At 37.1% G+C, this 26878-nt stretch overlaps 1 protein-coding gene across 1 annotated transcript in view; it reads right to left on the bottom strand.

Moving 5' to 3' along the window:
- Positions 1–11651: 11651 nt before the first annotated feature.
- Tmem135 (transmembrane protein 135) overlaps positions 11652–26878 on the bottom strand; it is a 229500-nt gene continuing 214273 nt past the window's right edge. Inside the window, exons 10-15 of the mRNA XM_013014094.1 lie at positions 26154–26321; positions 20938–21001; positions 19645–19721; positions 17382–17480; positions 16313–16380; positions 11652–14178 (exon numbers count right to left, since the gene is read on the bottom strand). Of these exons, the coding sequence (XP_012869548.1) occupies positions 14046–14178; positions 16313–16380; positions 17382–17480; positions 19645–19721; positions 20938–21001; positions 26154–26321 (609 nt within the window). The 3' untranslated portion in view covers positions 11652–14045. The remainder of the gene's footprint in view (positions 14179–16312; positions 16381–17381; positions 17481–19644; positions 19722–20937; positions 21002–26153; positions 26322–26878) is intronic.

Below are 26878 nucleotides of genomic sequence, written 5' to 3'. Positions count from 1 at the left end.
GGGAGGGAGAGGATATGGTAAAAATGAGACGGACCTCTCAATTCTGTCCTGCAAGGGCTGTGACTCTAAATGTCTCAGCCTTTCCTGTTTATCTTGCTGCAGGCTAGGAGGAGCATTACCCAGGCTGCAGTAAATAGCCTAAACACTGCTGGGGAGGAATACAAAGCCAGACTACAACTGTACTATGTGTGGAGATGGATGGAGATGGATGGTCCTTGGATCCCACCCAGCCCTGGATGCTACTGAGACGCAGCATTTAAACCCCATCTGCTCCAGCAGGTGCCCCTAGACATAGTCCTAATTCTAAAGTTGAAGGGTGCAAGTTGACCAGCACTGATGGAGTGTGGGTGCCACCTGGTGGTCATATTTAGAGTGACTGACAATGATCAGACTTTAGAGGCCGGCTCCCCAATTCCCCCCACCCCACCCCCGAAAGCAGCCAGAATCACAAGGGCTAATAGTGTTCATTCAGCACCCACACTACATTTCTCAGATGTCCCCCCTAGGTTGGTCCCTAAATTGCCACAGACCTATAAATTGTAGCATCTCTATAAAAATAACTGGATACCCCACCACAGGAATTAAAAATTAAAGCTAGTCTGTCTTTTCAATGCACTCATGTGCTCAGATAGTAAAAATTAAATAAGACAAGCTGCTGTACAGTATTTTCACAAATAAAAAATAAAAAAAATAGGGCTGGGAAGGTGGCTCAGTGGTAGAGTGCTTGCCTTGCATGAATGAGGCCCTGGGTTCAATTCCTCAGCACCACATAAGCAGAAAAAGCTGGAAGTGGCACTGTGGCTCAAGTGGTAGAGCGCTAGCCTTGAGCTGAAGAGCTGAGGGACAGCGCCCAGGCCCTGAGTTCAGGCCCCATGACTAGCAAAAATAAATAAAAATTAAATATTAAAATTTTTTTAAAAGAATAACTGAAACTTGCAACTCACAACACAAATAATTTCCAGTTTAAATTGTAATTTGTTTATGTTTCCTCTATGTATTCCAAAAGAAATTGATTGGCTTTATTCATTTATTGAAGCATTAGAAAGCACCTTATTACAAATGCTTTTATACTTTGGAGAGAAACTTACAACTATGGAGTTAGTTTCATTCACAAAAGAATAAATAGATCAGTATAATGAATTTTTTTAAAAAAAGACAAGGTGCAGGACACAAAAGAGGTGACCTACTGCTGAACCCCAAGAGCTTGTTATGAGGTGCATAGTGGATCGAAAGGGTGGGTCAGTGACAAAGGGAAAGACATTCCAGACAGAGGGACAGACCATGAAATAGGGTAAGGCTGCAGATGTGTGTGTGTGTGTGTGTGTGTGTGAGAGAGAGAGAGAGAGAGACAGACAGACAGACAGACAGACAGAGACTGATTGACTGACTGACTGAGACAGACAGAGGCAGGGATAGGGACAGTTGGAACTTGAAGGATATCATGATTCTGGCCAAGTTTTAGATTTGAACATCTTAGAGCTAAGAGGAGCTACTGAAGGGTTTGAAGCCAGGAACCACCAGATTGTTTTCTTAAAAAGCCATTTAAGAAGCAAGTGTGCCCAGAGACTACATTCCAGTGACATATCATTCCCCCAACACCAGCACACATGAACAGGCCTAACGAGCACCTGGTGCTGTTTATGTGTAATCCCTGCTCTCTTGGAATCAGTGTTCTGGGGCCTGATGAGAGGTGAGGTGTAGGTCAAAGGGTGGAGGGAGAAGTCACATGGATTGGCTGAATCTCCAGGAGGTTGATGGCTGGTGTGAGGGGAAAGGAAATTACTCTGCTTTTAGGTGTAATCACTAAACATGACACAAAATTCTGAGGTTGAAATTGTGTGTGTGTGTGTGTGTGTGTGTGTGTGTGTGTGTGTGTGTGTTGTGTGTGTGTGTGCCAGTAGGAGTGACTGAACCCAGGGCTTCATGCTGTTGCTCAAGTGGGAGACTGCTAGCCTTGACATAAGAGCTCAGGGACAACATTCCTGCGTGCACATGCACGTGTGCACGCGCGCGCGCACACACACACACACACACACACACACAAAGTTTGTTTTCTGAACTTGTGACTCAGAAAGTATGTAATCATGAGAAAATAAATGTGACATTTGTGCCTCCATTCAGGCATGTGAATAAAACTATGCAAGCAAGTCAGGCCTCCTGTCCTATGGCCAGAGTAAATGACCCTTGTGCCTTGCTTTAGACTTATTTTCCCTTATATCTTTTATTTTTATTTTTACTTGTAGAACTTCAAACAGTCATGCAAGGGATTACAATTTAACATGTCCATCTACGTGTCTGATGCTTATTGATTCCTTTCTTAGTTTTCTTTATTCTTTCATGTTTTTTTTTCTTGCAATATTGGAGATTTGAACTCAGAAACTTATTCTTGCTAGGCCCTCAAGATACCACTTGAGCCACCCATCCAGCCCTGTTTTTGCGGCCTTTGTTAGAATATGTCTCATTCTCCACTCCCCAGGTGCCTGAGCATCTCTCCATATGCTTAGCTTGCTGTTGTCACTGCGGTCCCTGGCACATGTCACCATGGCCAGCATCTCCACAAAGAGGGATCTTGTATATGCATTTTTCTAATTTGGTGAAGGGAAGGGAAATAATAAAATGCTTAAATAAGGATACAGGTTGAGCCATTGTAACAATGAGATGTACAAGACACTATGTTGAAAACCAACTTTATAAATTTTGCAGGGGCTGGGGGGAGGGAAGAGGGAGGAGTTGGGGAAGTGGGTAGGGAAGGGATGACAGGGGAAAAATAAAAGGAGGGTGTAACAATGCTCAATAGAAAATGTACTCATTACCTTGCTCATGTAACTATAACTCCTCTGTAGAGTATTTTTACAATAAAAATCATATTTAAAAAGAGGCAGTCACGTGAATGGCTTAAAACCCACTGCAAATGGGGAAATTTATACAATGTAGTACATCATACAAATAACAGGACTGCAGAATCCAAAGGCTAGGTTTACTCTAGTTGATGAACATCTTTTATGGATAGTACTTTTAGTGTCATATTTAACAAATGTTTAACTATTACAAGGCCACAAAAATTTTCTCTATTCATTTTCTAGAAGTCTTAAAATTTTAATTTTTACATTTAGTTTTATATTACATTTTAGTTGAATAAGTATATATGAGTTATTTGTAATAGTTTGTCATAAGGCACACGATTCTTCTTTGGGGAGAGATATATGGCATGCATATGTTGATGAACCATGTCATTTTTGTAAATTTATTGACTGATTCCTGAAGTCAGTATGTTCCATTGATCTATTTGTCTATCGTTAAATAAATATGAAATTGTGATACTTTGGGAAGTTTTACAATAAGTCTTGAGAAAAAGTAACATAATCTCCTAAAATGCTCCTTTTTCAGTAATTTAGGCTATTTTGGTTCTATTTTCCACACACATTTTAGGATCCACTTGCAAAATTCATTCATCAATTCTAATATTCTTTATACATTTCACAAGATTTTTTCAATGGGCAATCCATCTGCCATTAAAGGCAATATAACTTTTTCCAGTGTGAGTGGCTTTAATTCTTCATGTCTTATTGGAGTGGCAAGGAAATAGTACATGGTTAATTAGAGTGGATAACCTTGCCTTGCTGATGATCTTAGAGAAAGGGACTTGATCTTTTCATAATCAAGTCTACCATTCGTTGTAAGAGTTTTATATGTACCATTTACTAGAAAATCTGTTTCTGTTTCTCATTTGAGGAAACTTTCTTCCATTCCCAGTTTGACCAATAGGAGAAGTGAATGTTGGCTTTGTCAAATGTTTTTCCTACTTATATGTGATGATCATTAGTTTGTTTTGGGTTTTAGTTGGTAATTGATTTTCTTACTGATTGATCTCCAGTCATGAATTCCTGAGATAAGTCCTAATTGGTCATGTTTGTTCAGTTACTTTGCTAATTATTTATTGTTTTGGTGAGGGGTATCAGATGCAATGGTTTATGTCTATAATCTTAGGTGTGGAGGTAGAAGTGGAAGTTGAAAGCCAGACAGGCAAAGAATTCACTGGACCCCATCTCAACAGGAAAGGATGGGTATGGTGATGTGTCCCTGTCATCTTAGCTACAGCAGGAAGAATAATAAGAGGATCCTGATCTAGGCTGGCATGGGCTGAAAATATTAAGATCCTATGTCAAAAACAACCAGTGAAGAATAGGGCTAGAGGTTAGTGTCTGTGTAGTAGGTACAAAAGCCCGAGTTCAAGCTCCCAGACCACAAAAAAATGGGAAGAGATTATTTTGTGTTTTGACTGGGAGGAATGTTGGGCTTCTCTTTTCTTTCCTCAGAATCTCTTTGCCTGGATTTTATATCAGGAAAATGCTGGCCTCATACAATAAAGGCCAGTTTTCCCTTCTTATTCACTTCCTGAAAGAGTGTATATTTGACATATTTCTTCCTTTGATGATAGGACTCATGGAGAAACCCAGCTGGGCCTAGAGCATTGTCATTTAACTAACAATTCAGTTGCTTTCATTCAGCATTGTATCGATTATCTAGTTCTTCCTGCATGAGATTTGTTAGCTTGCCCTTGTCTTAGTCCACAAAACCTCACACATTGGGTAAATTATATTGAATATTAATTTCTTTGGGTCATAGGTTTGGTGGAGAAGCTGGCAGCAGCCAGTGAGAACCATTCTTCTCTATCATCCCATCACAGAGCAAAAGGTGGAGACAGAACAAGAGAGACTCAGCCTTGCAACCCCTTCTCTGCTAAAGGACTTACTCCCTAGCTAACAGTTTTAGTCTGTTCGTGAGGTCCCACCTCTCCACACTGGGAATCAAGTTTCTAACATGTGCACAGTCAGGAGAATCCCAGTTTCAAGTGATCCTGGGGAAAGAATCTAGTAAGATCTTTCTTATCTCAGAAAAAAACATGCACTTGTCTATAATTCCTGCTACTTAAGAAGCAGTGGGAGGAGCTTGTATTCTGAGACCAGCTGGCCAAAGTGGAAGACCTTATCTGAAACAAACTAAACAGAAGATCTGGAGGCATGGCATAAGTGTAGGGAACTTGCCTAGCAAGTCCAAAGCCTGAATTCAATCTCCAATGAAAATGTTTCCAGCATTCAGACAATAGTGGTACTTTCCAGAGAATTCATCTATGTTGTCAAATTTATCAGCATAAATTGCTTAATCTCTGTGCCTTTCTCAAGAATTTATACTGTTGTCACCTCTCTGTGTTGCTGATATTTCTGCATCTATTTTATTGTTCTTCAATCTGTTGGAAGTTTTTAATTCCTATTGTTTTTCACGTTCCTTCCATTAGGTGTTTTCTCATTTGTTTCTTCAGTTGGTGGTCTTGGGATCTGAGCTGAGTCTTGTACTCTACCAATTGAGATGAGCTTTCCACCCATCTTACTGTAGTTATTTTACAGCCATCGTCTTGTGTTTCTGTCCAGAATGGCTTTCAACCATGTTCTTCCTCTTTGAGTCTCCCACATAGCTAGGACCATCAGTGTGTACCCTATGTATAACTTGTTGAGCCTTCCAAATAGCTGGGATTAGAGGCAATCACCACCACACTCAGCCATATTTCATTGGTTTCTGAACTTAATGCTGTCTTTTCTGTTTATTTGGAATTTATTGGTTCATATTTGTGTTTCCAGTTTCTTTAGATAGAATTTGTGATCATCAATTTGAAGTTTTTGTTTCAACATGGGCAATTAGTACTATAATTTTTTTCTTTACCTGTATCTAATAAATGCTAGTAAGTTGTATTTTCATTCACACCAAAGTACTAATTATTTTTTTTCATCAAAAGCAGTTTGTAAACTAAGGTTTTCAAATATTTGGGGATTTTCTAGATACCTTTCTATCATTGATTTCTAATCTTTCTCTCCTTCACTGGAGAACATATACATACAGTTTGAAATACTTCATTTATTGTAACTTGTTTAAAATATTTATTCTCTTTTGGGAATGTTTTGACTTGTGTTGTTGGGTAGAGTGCTCTATAAATTCAGGTAATTTTGTTTTTCATGTCTCTACTCATTTTCTGCTTGCAATGACTGAAGGTATTAAAACCTCCAAACTCAATTTCTAGATTGGTTATTTCTCCTTACAATTCTATTGGTCTTTTTCCCCCTATTATCTAGAAGCCATGTAAACTTTTCACACGCACATTTGGAATTGCAATTTCCTATTACTGGAATGACCCCTTTACTCTAAATGATAACATTTTGTGGAGGTACTGAGGATGGAGGTACTGGACTTGGTACTAGACTGGCAATAGGTACTAGACTTGGAGCTCACATGGCCATGGATCTCCAGCCTCCTCTGCACTGGTTATTTTTGAGGAAGGGTCTTGCTTTATGCAAAGATGGCATGGCTACAGCGCTCCTGCTTGTGCTTCCCTGTGTCATGAGGCATGACAGGAGTAGGCCATTTCTGCCCAACCATTGGTTGAGATTCTTTCAAGTTTCTTTTTGCCCAGTTGGCCTCCAACCACAATCTCCCAATCCCTGCCTTCCAAGTAGCTAGGATTACAACCTTAAACCACCACAATGAGTTGGTGTTAATCCTGGTAATGTCAATCCTGGTAATAATCTACTTTGCTCATTATAATGGGCAATCCTCATTCTCTCTTTATGTTAGCGTTATTGTATTTCCTGTATATCTTCCCTCTGAACCCTGAAATCTAATCTTTATACATAGTAGATTTTGATTTGTTTGTAGTTGGGAATTGGGCTTTTTTTTTTTTTAACCAACTTGACAGTCTCTACCTTTGTGTTCACATCATTTATGTTCAGAGTGATTGTTACTGACATAATCAAGCTTAAATCTATGATTTTGCTACTTGTTTGCTTTGCGCTTCATCTGTTTCCTTACTCCTATTTTACTATTTGCTAATTATTCATAAATGATTCTGTATCTTCTGGCTTTAGATATAACTTTGTGTGAGAAAGATTAGATTTTATATTATTAACTTGACATTTTCATGGAATATTATGCTTATCTAATAACAACCCTACAATAATAGAATTCTATTTTCCCCCTCCTAAACTTGTTTTGCTTTGTGTGTTATAAATCCTACAATGAACTGTTACTATCTTGGTTTTAAGCAATCAATTCTCTTTTAGACATATGAAAAACAACAAAAGTAATTTTTATATTTATCCACATATTCATCGTATTTTCACTTGGTATCAACTTACATGATTTTGTCTTTTAAACGTATCTTATAGATCATTTCCTGGTAATTGGCTCTTCATATTTTGGATGCTCAAAAAGTTTGACTTTCTTGGTAAAAGCCATCTTTAACTAAGTGCAGAATTCTATGAAGGTTTGGGGACCGTCACCTTATCATGAAACGTGTTATCCATTGCTCCTCATGAAGTTCCTGTCCTACTGGGCATTTCTGTATGGGCCACCCCTCCTCCCCAACCACACCTATGTTTTAAGTCCTCACTTAAAACAACACGTCTTGATTATGTATCTAAAGAAATTTGAGTAATGTCCCAGGATGGTTGTTTTCATGTTTCTCTCTCTTGGACTTATTGTTTTAACCTGTGGCTTTATCATGTTCATGATTTGAGGGGGGCGGGAATTCCTGGCCATTGTGTCACCATCTTATTTCTGTGCTCCGAGTCTTCATATGCAAGTCTTCTCCTTTGAAGATTCCAGTCCTGTTGCACATCCCGATCCTGATGTGGGCCCACGGTCCACTGAAGGTTGGTCCCTGTTTCCCCATCAAGTTTGACTATAATTTCTACCATCATCTTTCAGCTCTTCACTCATGTCTCTCTAATCTGCTCATCCTGCCCAGTGGATTTTCCATTTTTATTTTTTGTGTGTGCTGTCCTGGGGCTTGAACTCAGGGTCTGGGAGCTGTCCCTGAGGCCCCTCTCCTCAGTACACCCACCCCACCCCAGCCCTCAAGCTAGTGTTCTACCACTTGAGCCACAGTTTCACTTCTGGCTTTTTGGGTAGTTTAGTGGAGACAAGAGTCTCAGAGAGTTTGCTGTCCAATCTGGCTTCAAACCACAACCCTCAAATCTCAGCCTCCTTAGCTGCTAGGATTACAGCTATGAGCCAGCAGCACCCAGCTTTGTATTTTTAATTTAGAATTACATTGAAAAATAATCTTTGGTATCTACTATGCTCACACTGGTTTCACCTTTCCAACCTATACCCTTGCATTATTTTGGTGTTACTGGGGTTTTAACTCGAGGCTTTACATTTGCTCAGCTTGCTTGCTCACAGCTGGCAAGCACTCTTCAACTTGAGGCACACCTCTAGCCCTGATTCTGGCTTATTCTGGAGATGGACTCTAGTGGACTTTTCAGTCCAGTCTGACTTTGAACTGTAAGGCTCCATTTCTCAGTCTCCAGAATAGCTAAGATTAAAGTTGTGAGCCATAAGCACCCAGCTCCAACCTGTACCTTCCTAACTGTATCACACAAAGATGCAATGCTATTTTGCATTAATTCTACAATTTGTGTCAATGCTGGGTATATTTCTGTTTATTTTCGAGACTTTAATATTCTCATTTTTGGAATGCCTAGTCATTCTTCACGGGATGCTAAACATACTGAATTTAACTTTGTTGTATACTGAATTCTTTTTTTTTGGGTCCGGTCATGGGGCCTGAACTCTGGGCCTGGGCACTGTCCCTCAGCTCTTCAGCTCAAGGCTAGCGCTCTACCACTTGAGCCACAGCACCACTTCCGGCTTTTTTTTCTTTTTGCTTATGTGGTGCTGGGGATTCGAACCCAGGGCCTCATGCATGCAAGGCAAGCGCTCTACCACTGAGCCACCTTCCCAGCCCCTACTGAATTCTTTTACTTCTATATTCTTGTAGTTTTCTGAGGCAGTTATTTAAAAACAGGTTTTTTGAAGTGAGGTTAGGATAGCCTGTAGTGTAGGGCTAATAAAGTATTGTCACACTGCAGCAATACTTTTCTGACTATTCTGTATAGCGCCCTTTGGATTACTGGCTTCCTACTCTTCCTATTCTGGCTAGCAAACAAACTATTCACTGCTTCATATGAACTCAGAAATTGCTCGATATCCAGCTCTGGAAAGGTGCTCATGCACACAGAGTACTCAGCTTACTCTTTAGATTTCCATTCATTTTATCAGTTCAGCTCTCTCTTTAGTTGTACTCTATGCACTTTTCCCATTTTGGTCTGTGTGTGTGTGTGCACGCACACGTGCATGCGCGCTCTATCACATGAGTACATGCGTGTGTGCATGTGTGTTTACAGGTTTTTAAGTTGTTTCTGGTGACAAAGTAAAACTCATTTGTTTTTCTAGCTAGACTAGAAATAAATACCAAAAACACTTTTAGAGGCAAGGATTTTATTTCAATACTATCTGATTCATTTTAAGAGAAGACAAAGATGCTAGTTCAACTTAAACTTTTAACTCAAGATCGGAGTGAATTCTAGAATTGTTACCTTGGAGCAATTACCAAATTGATTCCCAAATCCTTGAGCGGTAAACAGAACTAACAATACCTCCATTGCAGTACATTCAGTGAATGTGATATAAACAATCTATCAGGTATCAGCTCATCTCCTATAGTTATTTTCCTTCTCTTTCCCCTAAAGCTGAGATTTTCTTGGACCCACGTGATCATGATAGACATTTACTTCTCTCTAGATTTTTCCCATAGGAAAAAAATTAAATCAAACATAGTATTCAAAGACCAGGCACAAAATACTTCTGGGCAAACTGCCTGTGAGTTTTCTCTGTGGAACTGAGAAGGGAAGCGTGTGTCCTGCCCTGTGTATCTGGTTTTGGACTTGGCAGGTTTGAAGTGGGATACAACCAAAAATCCCAGTTCTGTCAAGAAAAAAAAAAACTGAAACAGATGACAAATCATTTGTCTAAAGACCTAAAGCCAAACTGGCTTCAGTAAGGACTGGGGCGACAGTAGGAGCCAATTTCCTGGGGTATTTACAAAATCATTTGTAAGGATAATACTTTCCAGACTTTTGGAGGAACAGCTAAGGACAGCTCTCTGACCCACACACTCAATAAAGTTAGCAGGCCTTCCATAGACAGCTGCTGAGATCACCTCCTCCTGCCACCACTCCCCACACAAAGGCTGACACACCACTGAGATGGAGGAGGGAGGAGTTGCTCTTAAAATGTACAGTACAATTTAAAGAAGTAAAAATGAATATACAGCTTATCAAATAGCTTGGGCCTTATGGGAGATGCTGCCTCAGGACAGGTATTAAAAAAGTAGCCAGGAGCTCTGTGTCTACAGCACAGGGCAAATTACTGTGCTCACTGACCACAGTTAGCCCATTGGATACACTGGTCCAGATTGTTTGCTTTGGCTGCTGTAGCTGGAGAATTCCCTTCTGTGGAAATGAAAGGTGCAAATGCTGTAGAATTAGCACTGAGAGTAGCAGAGATTCATTTTGCTGATAAACAAAGTGAGCAAGTGGGAGCCTGCCATACCTCTAGACCATCTTCCCTAAGAGATGCACAACTGCCTTAATAGCCACTGCCCCTGTCAACACTCAATCCACTGTCATGATCCCCCAAGGCCCTTAACCTGACCAGTGGGCATCAAAGATTGCATGAGAGCCCTTGAGCCAAAGAGCACATAGTAGCAGAAGAGGACAGAAAGGTGAAAGGGTGACACTTGGTCAGGAATGAAGATCCAAGGCTGGCCACACTGGAGACGCAGCTCACTGGCACAGTACTGCCTAGCACGTACCAAGCCTGTACACTTGGACAAAATTAACGGAAAAAAAAAGACAAGGAGGGAGGGAAGAAGGGAGGGAGAGACAGATAAGGCAGGCAGGCAGACCAGACAGACAGACAAAACACACCAAAGGGCAGGGCCAGGTAGAGGCCACTTTTAATCCCCAGCACCCTCTTCATTTATTTTTCCTGTTGTTCCCTTGGTCATTCCTTTTCTGTAACATGAAAATGAATGCTAAGGCAGTAAAAAGTGACAGATCAAGGTGTTAGGGGGGATAAAGTGTATCAGATTCCTTACAATTCAGAAAGCACTACTCAACTTATGTGGAAGCACAGAGCAACTCCATGACTGCACCAATGACTTCTTTGTAAACCAACAAAAATTAATGATGAGCAAAATTCATACAGTCTTGGCAAAGGCTGATAGCGACTCTGCTTCAATAGGAATGAGAATTCCCTGCTCCAGGGACAACTCTCCTCAGGCCACTTAGCCAGCACTTATGGAGACACTAGCCAAAGACAAGTAGATAAGGGTCTTTGAGAGTCAGGAATATCCATTTCATTGTCTATACCTTGGCAAAGAGTTAGTGAGAGTAATAAGGACAGGCAGGAACTCCTTTGTGGTGAGCATTAGCAACTAAATTATAGTCTAGACACAGTCTTCAAAAGTGAGTGTACACTCGAGCACAATGATATTCTACATGAAAAGTGCTCACATGGGTTCCACTACAAAAGGCATTTTCTTTCTAGATAGAAAGCAATTATAAATTCAGAATGAAAGGAATACAAAGATAAATGGAAATTAAGTAACAACGGGACTAAACAACAAATGAAGATAAGACTTAAGTATCCAATGAGTGATAATTACATTTATAGCTCAAGAACCAAAAAAAAAAAAAGACAACAGAACCAAAGATAAGCAACACAATGGACATCGAAACTCTGATTTAAAAAATGGGAAGATTTAAAAGGATAGTTTATTATCTTGCATCATCAACCTTTATTAACACAGAAAATAGAGATGAGATGAGCCTAATACCGTTTCTCCAAATCTACTCTTTTTCATTCTAATAAACCTGTTTGAAAGCTAAGGGGGCATATTATAATTAGTTCTGATGGAAACACCACAGACATGATTGCTTCAGAATTTAAATGAACTAACAAAAAACATGTTTTGGAAAGGGGAAGTCTGGTGGGATTTAACTGTAGTTAACATGCCAAGAAGAGGTCAGTCAATACTTGATTAATTAGAGGTAGAAAACCATTCATTTTGATTGTCTTCAGGAATAAGCAGTCTCTTTCTATCTGATTGAGTAAGTACAGTTTATAGTCATTCCTATGAGGGCCTATGAATATATCTTTCAATATCAGTTGTCCAATGCCAGTGAAAATATAATTCTTGACTGACCATTGAAAATTTGCCCACTTATACTATACATCTGGCTTTTTTTTGCTTTGTAATGGTCATTTTGTTTTATATTTTATGTAAAATAAAAACATGACTTCAATTTGTTGAAAAATATATCTCATAAAATTGCACCTTTTTGACCAGCAAAAGTTTACCAAAGAATTTCAGCATATTTCAAAAGAATTTCTTTCAATATCACAGTTTGTCCAATGTCAATGAAAATATAACTATGGATTCAAGTGTATCATTAGACAAGAAGACTGTTAAAAACACAAATTCTAAGTAGAGAAAATGAGGTGTAGGTAGCCTTGCTTTCTCGGTGCTTTAATACTTCATTTTTAAAAGTAAACACAGTACTAATCATCATTTTGATCCCAGTGAATAAAACTTTAAATTACATTTATTAATCAGCATCCAAGACTGAAACCAAAATGATCCTTTTAAGAGTATTGCCAAGGAGACAAGTCCAGTCTAAAAAGTTAAATTAATCACAATGCAACATTTTGAACAAACAAAAGTGGCTCTGTTACCATGGCACTGGATGAAATTTGTCTTTTTGTTGGATTCCAATTTGTGGTAACAAGCAAGAATAGGATTGCCTACAAACAGAAGTATACAAAGCAGGCTCAAAGTGAATAAGGGGTTCAATGAAGTTCTACTACACGATTGGCAATGGCCTACAAACCTTTTAGCAACAAAACAATATTTAAAGTATCATCGTTCCTATATGTTTCATTAACTGTAGACATCATATCACTTAAGCCTTTTATTAACTTAGAAATGTGCAACTTTTCCCGGAAGAATTTGTGATCATATTTCAACCAGCTGTCCTGAACTAGTTTCCTAATCAGCAGAGGATATATTCCAGAGTGGAGGGATGACAAAGATGTCACCCTGTGAGAGCATAAGGCCAATATGTGATGAGACCAACGGCAAATAACCACTGGATTCTTATGCTCAGCTGTAAAACATTCATCACTGAAGAGAAAGAGAAACAGTTGAGATGATACAAGCTGGCAAACTTGCAAAAACCTTCCTTCCATTTTGATCCCTTTGAAGCCAACCATGACACAAAAACTATACTATGGAGAATTTAGTCCTTGTAAGTGAAAACAAATACACTATACCTATAGGAGGTTTAAAAGATTTGTGTTTAAATATTTGTTTTTAAATACTCAAGTTTAATACTACTGTAAAAAAGATTTCAACTATATCATATGTGTCAATTTCTGTTTGCTTCTAACCTGCCACTAATACGTCCATTCCTTGAGCTGCCAAACAGCCCTACTAGTCATGGAGAGAAACGGTGTTGTCCATTGAAAACCTAGTGCAGACATCACTCCAACATTGAACCAAATGGCACAAGACCCATTTTAGTATCCCTGAAATAAAGAATGGCCACTTTGTCCACATCCTCTCTACTCAAGCAGCACTGTATATGGAGAGTTCCTTCAAATCTTTTAACACTTCCCTGCTACTGATTCAAAAGTTACTACCAATTCAAACATTAAAACAAAAACACAGACCAAATTCATGTACCCGTGATCCTTTGTAAATCCTACAAGGTAGAAATATTCTTAGTTTTAACCAAGAATATATTGGAATGAACTAAATACAGCTTTTAAAGTAATTTTACTCTTGTTATTATATTTCTACATAGACTATTCAATATTGTTGTAGACATAATTTAATCAATAATATATCATAACGTCAACCACTACAGTGATCCAGAATTCGATTCTGGCTACAAAGAAAGCTTAATTATTAAGCAACACCTTTCTAAAAAGCTTTCTGTATTTCTGATTGATAAGAAGGGAAAAAAGTATCTCGCATTGAAATAACACTGAAGTTCGAGCTCATGCTCCTTCGCTGTGTTCAACATAATTAACTCTTCAGGATAAGTGAGGAAACACATAGCCACATTAATAATAAGTCACAGTCATCTTCAAGAAAACTCTATGGGCAACTCTGGTGTTACAACTGTATATCTAGGGTCCAATCTGGGGATGAAATCGTGAAATTCTTTAGATGCACCAGTACCAAAGACATCAAGGGCTTTTCGGTTCATGAGAGCAAATCTGTAAGACAGAGGACACATGAAGAAATATTTAACAAAGTTTACAAAATAAAATGATTCACTTTCCTTGCCCTAGTTTTCATGAAATGGGAAAACAGAAAAGGCTGACATGTAAGGCCTAAACTTAAGGGCAGATTCATAAGAAGAAGGATATTCATGGTCTAAGATTCATCATCTAATATTTTACTTAAAAAGATTATTTCCAGACCCATAGAATTCAATCATCATTTCAAACACTTCAAACAGAAATTTTTCTGATGGAAAGCATAGGAGAGTAAAGGCTGAATGAGTTAACTAAGAATAAATGAATTGACATTACCAATGAAGCAGAAGCATTAAATATAATTTCTCCCATAACTGAAATAATAATACCTCACAATAAAAAATACTCTTATTAAAAATGCAATGACTAATAAGCAAACAATATACTGGCTCTCAAATTTCTAATATATATAGAATTGAAACCCACCTTCCTATTATCTAATCTATTTAAAGATATCTATTTAAAGATATGTTTAGCCGAAGTACAAGATGGCCTTTCGTGTGAATGGACCTGACTACTCATGAACATCCTTCCTAACAGAGGTGGTGTAATAAAAGTAAGTTTAGAATCAGTGATCAGAATCAGTATCCTAAGAACCTCAAATGGTACTTTTTGTTGTTTTCCTAAAGAAAACTCCCTTCCAATATAAGTGAGACATTCATTAATGTAAAGATATCTAAGTGACAAAAAAAGGATAATAACATCAAAAACACATAGTGTCATGGTATGAGGAAGAGTTCTGAAGTTACATTATCTGACTAGCACTGCAAGCTGCTTTACTTTCTAGCTGTGTGACTCTGGCTTGCTATCTAACCTCTCTTGAATGTTTCTTCACATGTGAAAACTGGTTTAAAAAAGTACCTAACTCATGAAACTATGTTAGGAATTAAATATAAAAAAAACTGTATGTATAGTTCTTAAACCATACTTGGAACCTGTTACTATGTAAGCATTTGCTATTACTGTGAGTAATAAGAGTGCTAGCACTGTGACTCAGTGAGTTCCTACTAAGTGCCAAGCATTACTACAAACCACCATTTGTCTGTGATTTGTAGCTCAGTGCTCCATGTATTAGACTTAGTTGCACTGTAGCAGTGGCGAATGGTGGAGCCAAATGGAGAGTAAGTCTTGGGGACTTCATTTTCATGCTAACCTTGAAGAGTGGTCTGGCTCTGCAGGAGTGGATTAGTTCCTATTGGAACAGAATGTTATAAGGAAAGTTTTGCCTCTTCTGCATATAGCCAGTTCCCTTGCTGACTTAGAGGGCCCACATTAGGCCAATACACCAGCCACACACTGTTGGAACTTTCAGCTACAAGAATTGGAAGCCAAGCAAATCTCTTCTATAAGCCTATTCCTGTCAGGTGTTCTCTTACAGCTACACAAACCACACTAGATCACACACAAATCACATTCTGCATAGAGAAAAGGAAAACTATACTCATGAGAGTAAATCAGATTCCCAAAGTAAAATGATTGACGGTACTACGAGTTGAAGTCAGCTAGGTTTGTCTAACTCCAAAGCCCAGGTTTTTCTTAATAGGTCAAACCGTTTCCCAAAGAATTCAGTTAAGAAACAAAAGAAAAAGGAAAGGATATAACAGAAAAGGCAGAGGAAAGTACACGTAAAGCACTGGGCAGAAGAAAATAGCTATTTTTACAAAACTGAAATCAAGTAGTTATGTAGAGACTAGCCATTACAATGAATCACTTTAATACGTGTGTGTACACATTTATCTCCTTGTGCTGGGGGTCTAACCAAAGGTTTTGTACATTTGACACATCACTCTCCACTAAACTACATTGCTAGTCCAAATCAATTTTTTTAACCATAAAAAATAAATCAAAGATTCAAAATGATATAGGCCTATATGTTTATTCAGCAACTAATTAGCATGATATTTACATAAAATACTTAAAAGAACAAAAATGCTATAAAGGAAGAATAGTCAAAACAATTAGCTATTTATTTGATTATTGCACATATATACCTCTACCACTGGAAAAATGTTCTCTCAAGGAGACAGAGACTCACAATGATTTTCTAGAAGTTGCTCTTTTGTTATAAACCCTTAAAACTCTTGTCACCTACCTGCCCTTGGTGAGCCTAAGGAGGAACTTCCAGTAAGATGGTCGCAAGTTCTGAACTTCCATGACAGCCTAAGATTATACAAGTTGAGATTTCTTTTAGTAAATACAAACATTATCTGCAATCTGAGGCAATAGGGACTTTTCTCTCTATCTTTGTGGCTCACTATTTCAAAACATTAGTAATAACAATAACAAAAGCACACATTTATGTTTATCAATATTGAGAATATTTGTAAATATGCTTCTAAGTAGAAATGCTATTTTGGAAATAATAATTGCATGATCAATCATTATTATCAAGAGATAGTTGTCATTTCTCTGATTGGTGACAACAGCTCTATGAGAAAGAAGAAATAAAAGCTCTTTGGAAAACCTTAGTAGCCCTTTAAACTATTAATATCAATAATGATGATTACAGAGTTAAACGAGATTAAACAAAGCTTCTGTTAAGCCAGTTTTCCACTGGGCGCTGGTGGCTCACGCCTGTAATCCTAGCCACTTAGGAGGCTGAGATCAGAGGATCACAGTTCAAAGCCAGCCTGGGCAGAAAAGTAGTCCTTGAGACTCTTATTTCCAATTAATCACCAGAAAACCAGAAGTGACACTGTGGCTCAAGTGGTAGAGCACTCCCCTTGAGCTAAATTGTTGAGGAACAATGCCCAGGCCCAGAGTTCAAGAGCCACAACCAAAAGAAAAAAAAAGCCAGATTACCACCATCCTCATCTCCTAAGCACAGTTAGGGAATATTCATGCCCATGGTATTTTTTACCTTAAGAATAATTAAACTGGGCACTCTACCTACAGTACGAAATGACAATTTACCTATAGACTGTATTGTAATAAACCTAAAAATTAGTTTGTTCATAAAATGGGCCTAATCCTTTAAATTAACTTGTTTAATCATTTAAACCATGTAAACTACTTTGCGGGGGAAAAAAACCAAAACCAACAAACCAAATAAACATAAAATGTATCAAACAAAGATATTCTCAGAAATCTCCCTCTCCCCAAATGGCTTAATGTAAAGTAGACACAGAAATTCAAATGATCATTTCAACAGCTATACTTACTGCATGGAAACAAATTGCTGTTGAGATGGCATAGATAATAGTATCAGCATGAGGGAAATAGGGAACCTTCCCTGCTTCAATGCCTTTGAAATATATTGTCTGCAAAATAAGCATAATGGGAAAGTTGCATAAAAACTTTAAAATGCATGAATAATATACAGAAGTTGAATGTTCTATACCTACAAGTTGTATATAGTCTACCTTTGTGAATCCTAATTCTTCCTTCAAAGCTTAACTGTGTCATACTTTTCATGAAAATGGTGTCGACCTTTCCTTTCCCTTCATTCAAAACTCCAGCTTCAGCAATAATTTCCTGTAGAAATCAAGCCCTTCATTTCTACTGCTATTGTTAATGTTTTTATAAATGCTCAGGTCCACCCTTCCTTGTTAGACTTGCTTATCTATTCATTTATTCAGAAAATGCTAATGGTGTCATTATATGTAGAATATGATGTTAGGAGCAAAAGATTTAAAAATAAAACATGAGGCATAACGAATAGCACTGATGAAGGCCATAAGATATATGTGTATATACATGTATAAGTATATATATATAGTGTATATATAAACACACATATATGTGATATATACATATACAAATATATACACATATGTATCTTATATGTATCATGTGTATGTATATGTACACTTTTGGGGGAGACAAAGGACCAAGGATAAATGCAGAGAAGATTACATTTGAGTAATGTTTTGTAATTCATCTGTGGTAAAGAACCACTTTTTGTTTTTAACTTAACATTCATGGATTAATACTTTATTTTTTCCAGTTGTGGGGCCTGAACTCTGGGCCTGGGTGCTGTCCCTCAGCTCTTCAGCTCAAGGCTAGTGCCACAAGCACCACTTCCAGCTTTTTATGCTTATGTGGTACTGAGGAATAGAACCCAGGGAGGGTCTCATGCATGCAAGGCAAGCACTCTACCACTGAGCCACCTTCCCAGCCCAGATTAATACATTTTTAATGTAATTAAATGAATTCTGGTTTTTAAAAAAATACAGAATTGAACCACATTCTCATTATGAGTTTCAAAAGGCAAATTACTGCTCTGTCAAATTGCTATGAAAATTCCTCAGTGTTTACTCTCAGTGTATTTGTTGAAAGGGAAAGCTTTCTTCAGAAACACTGCACCTAATCAATACAGAAGAAACAATAGTAGATTATCACCATTCTGTAACTCTGAGTGAAGTGGTTATAAAGCCTATAACTATGAAGAAAAGGTATTGCAGGACCTGAGGCTCATCCTATCAACATCTAAGCCCATTGACCAATCTTAGCACATAAAAGAGACATAACCAGACATTTTTGTGGCACCTAATGTGATTCAAAAAAATACTCACACATAAAGGAAATATGAAATAGTTCTACCACCTATCCATATTCAAAAATCAAGATTGAATTTGCTTAAGCCTCCAGATAACTGTTTGCAGGAAAAAGAGAAGCTAAACAACTACCATAAATACCACCAGTAAGGATGCATTCAGCAAATCAAAAATGTAGCAAATTCTGTGGGACTACTGGTATAGGGGTTTAGAAAATAAATAGTAAAGAAAAAAAGAAAGGAAAGGAGATGGAGAAAGGAAAAAGAGCTTATAGATTATTATAGATTATGACTTTGAATGATACAAAGATTACACAAACACTTATAAGATGAACAGGTTGTACAAACACATTTTACTAATAGATGAAAACTTATAGAATAATATAAAGTGCTGGCCTTCTCCATTTCATCCACACCTCCGAGCTGGCATTTTGTTGGTTAACTGGAAATGGGAGTTTATAAACTTTAATGCCTGAGGTGAATTCAATCTACCAATCCTCTAAATTCCAGTCTCCTAGTTGCAATGATAACAGGCGAGCCACTGGGTTCCCAGCTCAAATTACTGAGTCAACAAAAATGTATAATAATAATACCGTGTTTATACTTTAATGGAGTTGTTGGATTTGTTTTTAACAAATCTTTACCCTGAGTTTTTTATGAATGAAATAATACAATGTCTGGGAAGTTGGGGCATACACATCAAAGGAGATCAAGCAGATGCTGATAACTGATAAAAAAATGTATAATGAGTACATGGGAGTTAATTACACCATTCTGTCTTTACTCATATGTGTTTGTACATATATACTTCCTAAATAGAGGAATCGACTTGATAGACACTTTTAAAAGAACTAGAAGTTGCTTTGTAATAGGGCTATCTACAACTGCCCTTTGCAGTTGCTCATATATAATGTTCATTTTCTGCTTACCTCCACCAATTTGGAAGCTAAATACATGGAAATTGTTGTGCTTTTATAAAACATCATTGATATACCTGCCAAAAATCCTGAAACAACAAATAAAGAAAAACTGATCAGATTGAAAAGTATTTCTTTACTAGTAAGTCATCAGAAATGACACTTCACTGAAAGTGTCATTTGTGTTATATCACAATCAAGGACACTGACACACCTGCTGATACTATACAAAATGAGTCTTATTACAAGTTTTTAAGTTAAAAAAAACTGAACCTTATAGTTAGGAACATACTGTTATAAGGTATATATAGCAAGAAAGAGTTCAATTTTGAAACAGTAGTAACACTTGTAAAATATTGTTTTTAATGCTTTTAAAGGATATCAGTAGCAATTTCGATAGGGAATGCTCATTCATCTAGTCTCTGTGAGTACTTTCAAGACACTTTTCTCCATGGTACTGCCTTCCTCCGACAAATAGAAAAACTAGGGGGCAGGGGCTGGAATATTAACAGGATTATTATTAATAAATATCTGACAAATAGCCTATTTTCATTTTTTTGTAGGTATGGGGGTCTGAATTCAACACCTCATACTCTCTAGGCAAGTGCATTACCACTTGAATCATACTCCCAGTCCTTTTTTAGTTATTTTTCAGATAGGATCTCTCACACTTCTGACTCAGACCAGTCTTAGGCCTTATTCCTCTTGTCTATACCTTACACAAAGCTGGGGACTACAACTGTTCACCACTGATGCTGCCCCCCCACCCGTCTGCTTTCTGGTATATTTGTTGAGATGAGGGAAGGGGGGTTGTTCTTAGTAAATTTTTGCTCAGGATGGCCTTGAGTTTCAATCTTCCCATTCTCTATTTCCCATGTAGCTGGTATTGTAGGCATGAGTCACCATGCCCAGCCCTTTATTTTTTATACAATGATTAAGTTCCTTTCAAAAATTATTTAAATATCATTTTAGTGATTAAAAATATAAAAAGCTTGAAAGAACTGCAAGCAAAAAGTTTTTTAAGCCTTCATGTTCTTACAAAATATTTTAAGTTTTTATGTTGTTTTGTAACACATTCTCTAAAAGAGCAGGGCAGAAACAAGTCATTGTATTGCTAACTGAAAACACCAAATATCAAGATGCCCCCAAGAAACTCATGAGTGTCTCCATAGGGATTCTAGTACAGAGAGAAAGGGAAACCTATGGAGACTAGAGACATGCAAATCGGCTAAGTTTGGAAGCTATTTCTGATTCATGCTTACTACCAACTGATACAATAATAATCACTCTTCTTTATAGGTTTACCTGCTACAATAGCATGCAGTTCATCATCCAGGTTTCTGATCCAGCGCAAGAAGCAACTAGTACCCTGTAATAAGAAGAAAATAAAAGGACCTTTGTTACTTTATTTCTAGAAAAAATGCACAAGATCAAAACCTCCTGGAGATCTTCTAAAAATCAGACTGAATACATAATTGCAAAAGTCAGACTAAATGATAAAGGTATAGCACAAAAGATTGGAGAACCTAAAAATAGCATTATAAGATTCTTATACTATGTTAGGAAGTTGCTTAATTCTACTGTGTTATAATAAATTATAATAGTAAGTTAAAAATGGAACCAGTCCAGATGCCCCTCAATGGACAAATGGATCAAGAAAATGTGCTATATTTACACAATGGAATTTTACTCATCCATTAGAAATAAAGGTATTGTGGCATTTGTAAAGGAATGGAAAGACTTGAAACACTTTATGTTAAATAAAATAAGTTAAGCTGAGACAGACAAAGGATCCATGTTTTCCTTTATTTATGGAAGTTAGATATAGCTTAAAAACTCCTAAGTTTGGGTGGTATGCAAGTATACAAATTATCTGAAATACAATAGATTCAAGGGAGACCTCAAATAGTATAATTGTTTAGAATGCCAAAATAAAAATTCAGCAAAATAAAACACCAGGAAGTGGATGTCAAGGGGAAGATGGACCAATGAAGAGGAAAAGAGGGAGAAAATTCAGATAAGAATACAATGTATATCCTACAAAATTAATAAGCATAAAGGAAAAAGTGCTTAGGGGAGAGATGGGTGAAAATGTTTAAAGGGGTGATATTGATCAAGATAAGTATTTATAAACTATTTTGTTAAATGGCAGTTCCATTGTACAACTTCCTAGAGATAATTAAAACATATATTCCAAATATTAATAATAGCAAAAGTATTAATTGGAGCCATAAAACATTCACAATCATTATTAGAGGGACAAAGAATAATGGAGAGTGAATATGTGAAATACATTGAGTCAGGCTAGAGGCCCAGCTCAAGTACATAACACCAGACTACCAAATCAGAGGCCCTGAGTTCAAACCCCAATCAATACCACCAGAGACAGAGAGAGATAGACAGAAATAGAAAGATACATGATAAAAATAAAACAATAAAATATGCTGAAATAATTTTAAGATGGATTAAAAGGGATAAAGGAAATAATAGAAGGTATGAATTTGATCAAGGGACATGTTATTCACATATGAAAATATCACAATGAAACCACTTGTACAATAAGCTAATCAAAAATTCAATCAGTCCAGAAGTAGTTAGATGGAAAAAGGAAATAAGGAAAAAATGGAACAAATATAAAACAACTACAGATGTAAAGCAAAGAGATATAAGCTCAGCCATATCACAAGTATACCAAGTATAAATAGTCTCAACATACCAATTTTAAAAAATAATTTATTGAAATTAAGTGATAACATACATTTCATAAGTTTCCCAGTATTTGTAGGATAGTGATACTTAAAGTCACAAACACATTTTAACCTTCACAAGGTAAATTGTTATCCTGATCTAAGTGAATTCTATGAGCTTTGACAATATAACTATTTTATTTCTTCCACATCAGATGAGACACAATTTCTTTCCTTTTGCATAGTATAAGCTGTTCCCTTTTTCCCTCTCATTCCCTCCCTCCCATAGCTGTCCAAGTTGCTTAGTTCATTTTCATCAATGTCCAGTGCAGCTGATGGGGGCCCCTCTGTTGTATATTTTCCTGTCTCCCTCTGATTCTGTGTCCTCTTCTTAGCTTCCTTCAGATGTGCACATACGCACACACACGCGCGCGCGCACACACACGCGCGCGCGCGCGCACACACACACACGGTCAAGAAAATGGAGTTATTTAGAAATGATATGACAAATTGAACGGAAGTCCTTTGTTTCTCGAGTCCTGTTTACTTTGTCGTATCTCCTTGTATCTTGGACTTAACATCCACATATTAGGGAGACCATGTGCTATTTGTCTCTTTGCTCCTGACATACCTTGCTAAAAAATGATTTTTTTCTAGTTCTATACATTTTCCTGCAAACGCCATTATTTTGTCCTTTTTAATGGCTGCAAAATATTCCATTGCATATAGGTACCACAATTTTTGGATCCATTCATCTGTAGTGGGGCATCTGGATTGTTTCTTGTCTATAGTGAACAGTGCTACAATGAACATGGAGGTCTATGTGTCCTTCTATCCTGGTTCATGTTGCTCAGGATAGATGCCTAAGAGTGGTATGGCTGAGTCATAGGGGAGGTCTGTATTTAGCTTTCTGAGAACCCTTCCCTATGTGGATCTCTTTAATGTCCTTTTCTTGCCTTATTGCTCTGGCTAAGCATTCCAGAACTAAATTGAAGAGGAGTGGAGAGAGTGGGCATCCTTGCCTTGTTCTTGATTTTCAAGAATTGGTTGTAGTTTTTCCTCATTTAGTATAATATTGGCTATTGGTCAGTTGTGTATGGCTTTTATTGCTTTAAGGAATATTCCTCTTTTCTCCAGAGCTTTTAATATAATGGGTATTGTATTTTATTAAAAGGCTTTTCTGCATCAATGGAGATAATCTTGTGGTTCTTGACCTTGGATCTGTTGATATGATGGATTACATTAATCGATTTATATATGTTAAACCAGCCCTGCATCTCTGGGATGAAGCCTACTTGATCATAATGTATGGTTTTTTTAAATATGCTTCTGGATTATGTTGGCTAAAATTTTATTGAGGAGCCTTGCATCTGTGTTCATCAAGGAGAATAGTCTGTAGTTCTCTTTTTTTATTGGATCCTTGCCTAGTTTGGTGATCAATGTGATACTGGCTTCATAGAATGAGTTTGGGATTGCTACTTCTGGTTCTTTTTCTCGGGAGAGCTTAAAAAGTATGGATACTAGTTTCTTTTTAAAGGTCTCATAGAATTCTATAGTGAATCCATCTGGTCCTGGGCTTTTTCTTTTTTTTTTTTTTTTGGGTCCGGTCATGGGGCCTGAACGCTGTCCCTCAGCTCTTCAGCTCAAGGCTAGCACTCTACCACTTGAGCCACAGCGCCACTTCCGACTTTTTTCTTTTTGTTTATATGGTGCTGGGGAATCAAACCCAGGGCCTCAGGTATGCAAGGCAAGCGCTCTACCACTGAGCCACCTTCCCAGCCCCCCTGGGCTTTTTCTTGTTGGAACATTCCTGATTGCTTCCTCTATCTCATTGTAAGTAATTGGTTTATTTAATTATTTCTTCTTGGTTTAGTTTGTGCAATTTGTATTTCTCTAAAAATTCATCCATCCATTTCTGGTAGGTTTTCCTTCCTGAGTATAGATTCTGGAAAAAGTTCTTTATAATTGTTTGGCTGTCTTGGATGTTTATTTTAATTTTTCCTGTGACACCCCTGATCTTATTGATTTGGTTCTCCTCTCTTTTTTTTAGTTAATCTTGCCAGAGGTCTGTCAATTTTATTGATCTTTTCAAAAGGACAGCATTTTGTTTTATTTAGTTTTCTTAGTCTCTATCTCATTAATTTCAGCTCTTATTTTGGTTATCTCACTCCATCTAGTAACTTTAGGTTCAATTTTTTCTTACTTTTCTAGCAGTTTTAGTTGAATCATGAGGTTATCTACTTGGTCTGTCTCTATTTTCTTGATGTGTCCACTGAGAGCAATACATTTGCCCCTCAGGGCTGCTTTTGCCATGTCACACAGGTTTTTTTGTGCTTATTCACTTTCATTGAATTGTAGGAACGTTTTAATTTCTTCTTTAATTTCTTCTGTGACCCAGGTGTTGCTCCGAAGTGTGCTGTGCTGTTCAATTTCCATGTATTTGAGTAATTTCTAATGTACACTTTGTTATTGAGAACTAGCTTGACTCCACTATGCTTGGATAGAATACAAAGGATTGTGTCAATGCTCTTGTATTTTGTTTAAATTCCTTGTATAAACTATGATATGATCAATTTTGAAGAAAGTTTCATGGGCTGTTGAAAAGAATATGTACTGGGTTGTTGTTGGGTGGAAAACTCTGTATATGTCAATTAAGTCCATTTGAGATATGTTATCATTTAATTCAGAAGCTTCTTTTCCAATCCTCTAGTTGGTAGACCTGTCCTTTGGTAAGAGTGGAGTATTAAAGTCTCCTAGTACTATTGTCAACACACCAATTTTTTTAAAAGATACGGACTGAATTTTTTTGAAAAAGAAGACAACAACACATACTTAAAAGAAACCAACTTTGAAAATGAAGTGATAGTAATTAATACAAATATGTTTATAGGTCAACTTTAGTGAACACATTCAGATTGAGACTCTAAGTTTCAGACCTTTAATAAAACAACACAGAAAGGTGATGAATATAGTAGCAAGTCCCATTAAACAAAAGGCTTAAATTTAAAGCTGCAAAGTACCAAGTCAAGAGTAATCTCTACATGTGTTCAGGTGTGGCTTATGCATATATTGGCAAATTTATAGGGACACAAGTAGCAGAATGGTAATTCTGGTTAACTGAGACAGTAGAAAAAGTGAAGCCGGGCATCAGTGGCTCACACCTGTAATCCTAGCTACTTAGGAGGCTGAGATCTGAGGATTGCGGCTCAAAGCCAGCCCGGGCAGGAAAGTCCATGAGACTCTTATCTCCAAGAAACCACTAGAAAACTGGAAGTGGCTCTATGGCTCAAACAGTAGAGCACTCACCGTGAGCTGAAGAGTTCAGGGACAACACCCTGGCCCAGAGTTCAAACCCCATGAGTGACCAAAAAAAAAAAAAAGTGAATGAAAGAAGAATGAAAAAAATTGAAAATAAGTGATTGTATACCCAGGCTGCAAAAGGAAATACTTAGTGATTAAATCAAGTATCAGCTATATAGGCCTGAAACAGGTTCAGATTTGTAGTTGGGGACAGTCTCCTCTATTATTTTATACTGGAAATGCCCCGAAGTTTCTATTTTTTTCCAGAAAAAAAGAGTATTCGGTATCTTATTATTATATGTAATATAGTAAAACTGCATACTCAGGTACATTAAATAACATTATAAAAGAAAAAAATGCCTCTAACCCGAATTCCTGATATCTACTGTAGACACTGGTGCTGTCAAAATATTTATGAATCTTCCATGAAAAAAAAGCATTAAATAAAATGATGGGTGAGTTAGGGCCATGTTTCACTCTTACAGCAGCCATGTAATTTATGATACACGTATCTGATCTCTTAGAAAAGCTTACCTTATATATACTAACGAAACAGCCTAGAAAAGCTCCAAGCTGGAAGTTTTCCTTGTTATAGAAGAGGGAAAGCAGCCGGGACGGCTGTGTAAACACATGCCTAAAGGCAGAGGGGACTCGCAGACAGCACTGGATCAGGTACCCCACACTGAACATTCGGATGAAACCCTAGGGAGAATGAGAACATTCTGACAACCAAATTGTGAAGTATCATACAATATTATCATTTTATCAATTACTGTATCATTTCCAAATCCAAGTAAAATTTTACAATATTTAATAAAGGTTATATCACAACAATTTTGCAAATAGATTCTTGAAAACTCAAACAATAATTTTTAAACAATTACCTTAAAAATAAGCGTGAACTACTGGTGGTTACATTTTCTTTGATTTATAAACACTTAAAGCACTGCCCAAGCTGGCCTATATGCCAAAATTCTGTTTCTTGATATTTTATTTACAATGGCAAGGATTTTTAATTGCTAAACCACAAATGAGCTTTAGAAACAAAATCATTAGAATTCAAAACAAACAGTTCACAAAAACAAATGCTTCTGGTAATGTTAATATATAACTGTCCTTAATCTTTAGTGTAAGTCGTCAGAACTGTTTTGCTAAAGGAATGATTTCATAATTTGTTTAGCTCTTTAGTATCAAATTTTTATATAGTCAGATTCAATTTCCCAGAAAAAAAATATATCTAAGTCTTTTTTTCCAGTACT

The sequence above is a fragment of the Dipodomys ordii genome, unplaced genomic scaffold, assembly GCF_000151885.1.
Source record: "Dipodomys ordii isolate 6190 unplaced genomic scaffold, Dord_2.0 Scaffold22, whole genome shotgun sequence".
Classification (NCBI taxonomy): Eukaryota; Metazoa; Chordata; class Mammalia; order Rodentia; family Heteromyidae; genus Dipodomys; species Dipodomys ordii.
Note: the sequence above shows the minus strand (reverse complement) of the source record. Positions and strands in the feature narration are given on the sequence as shown.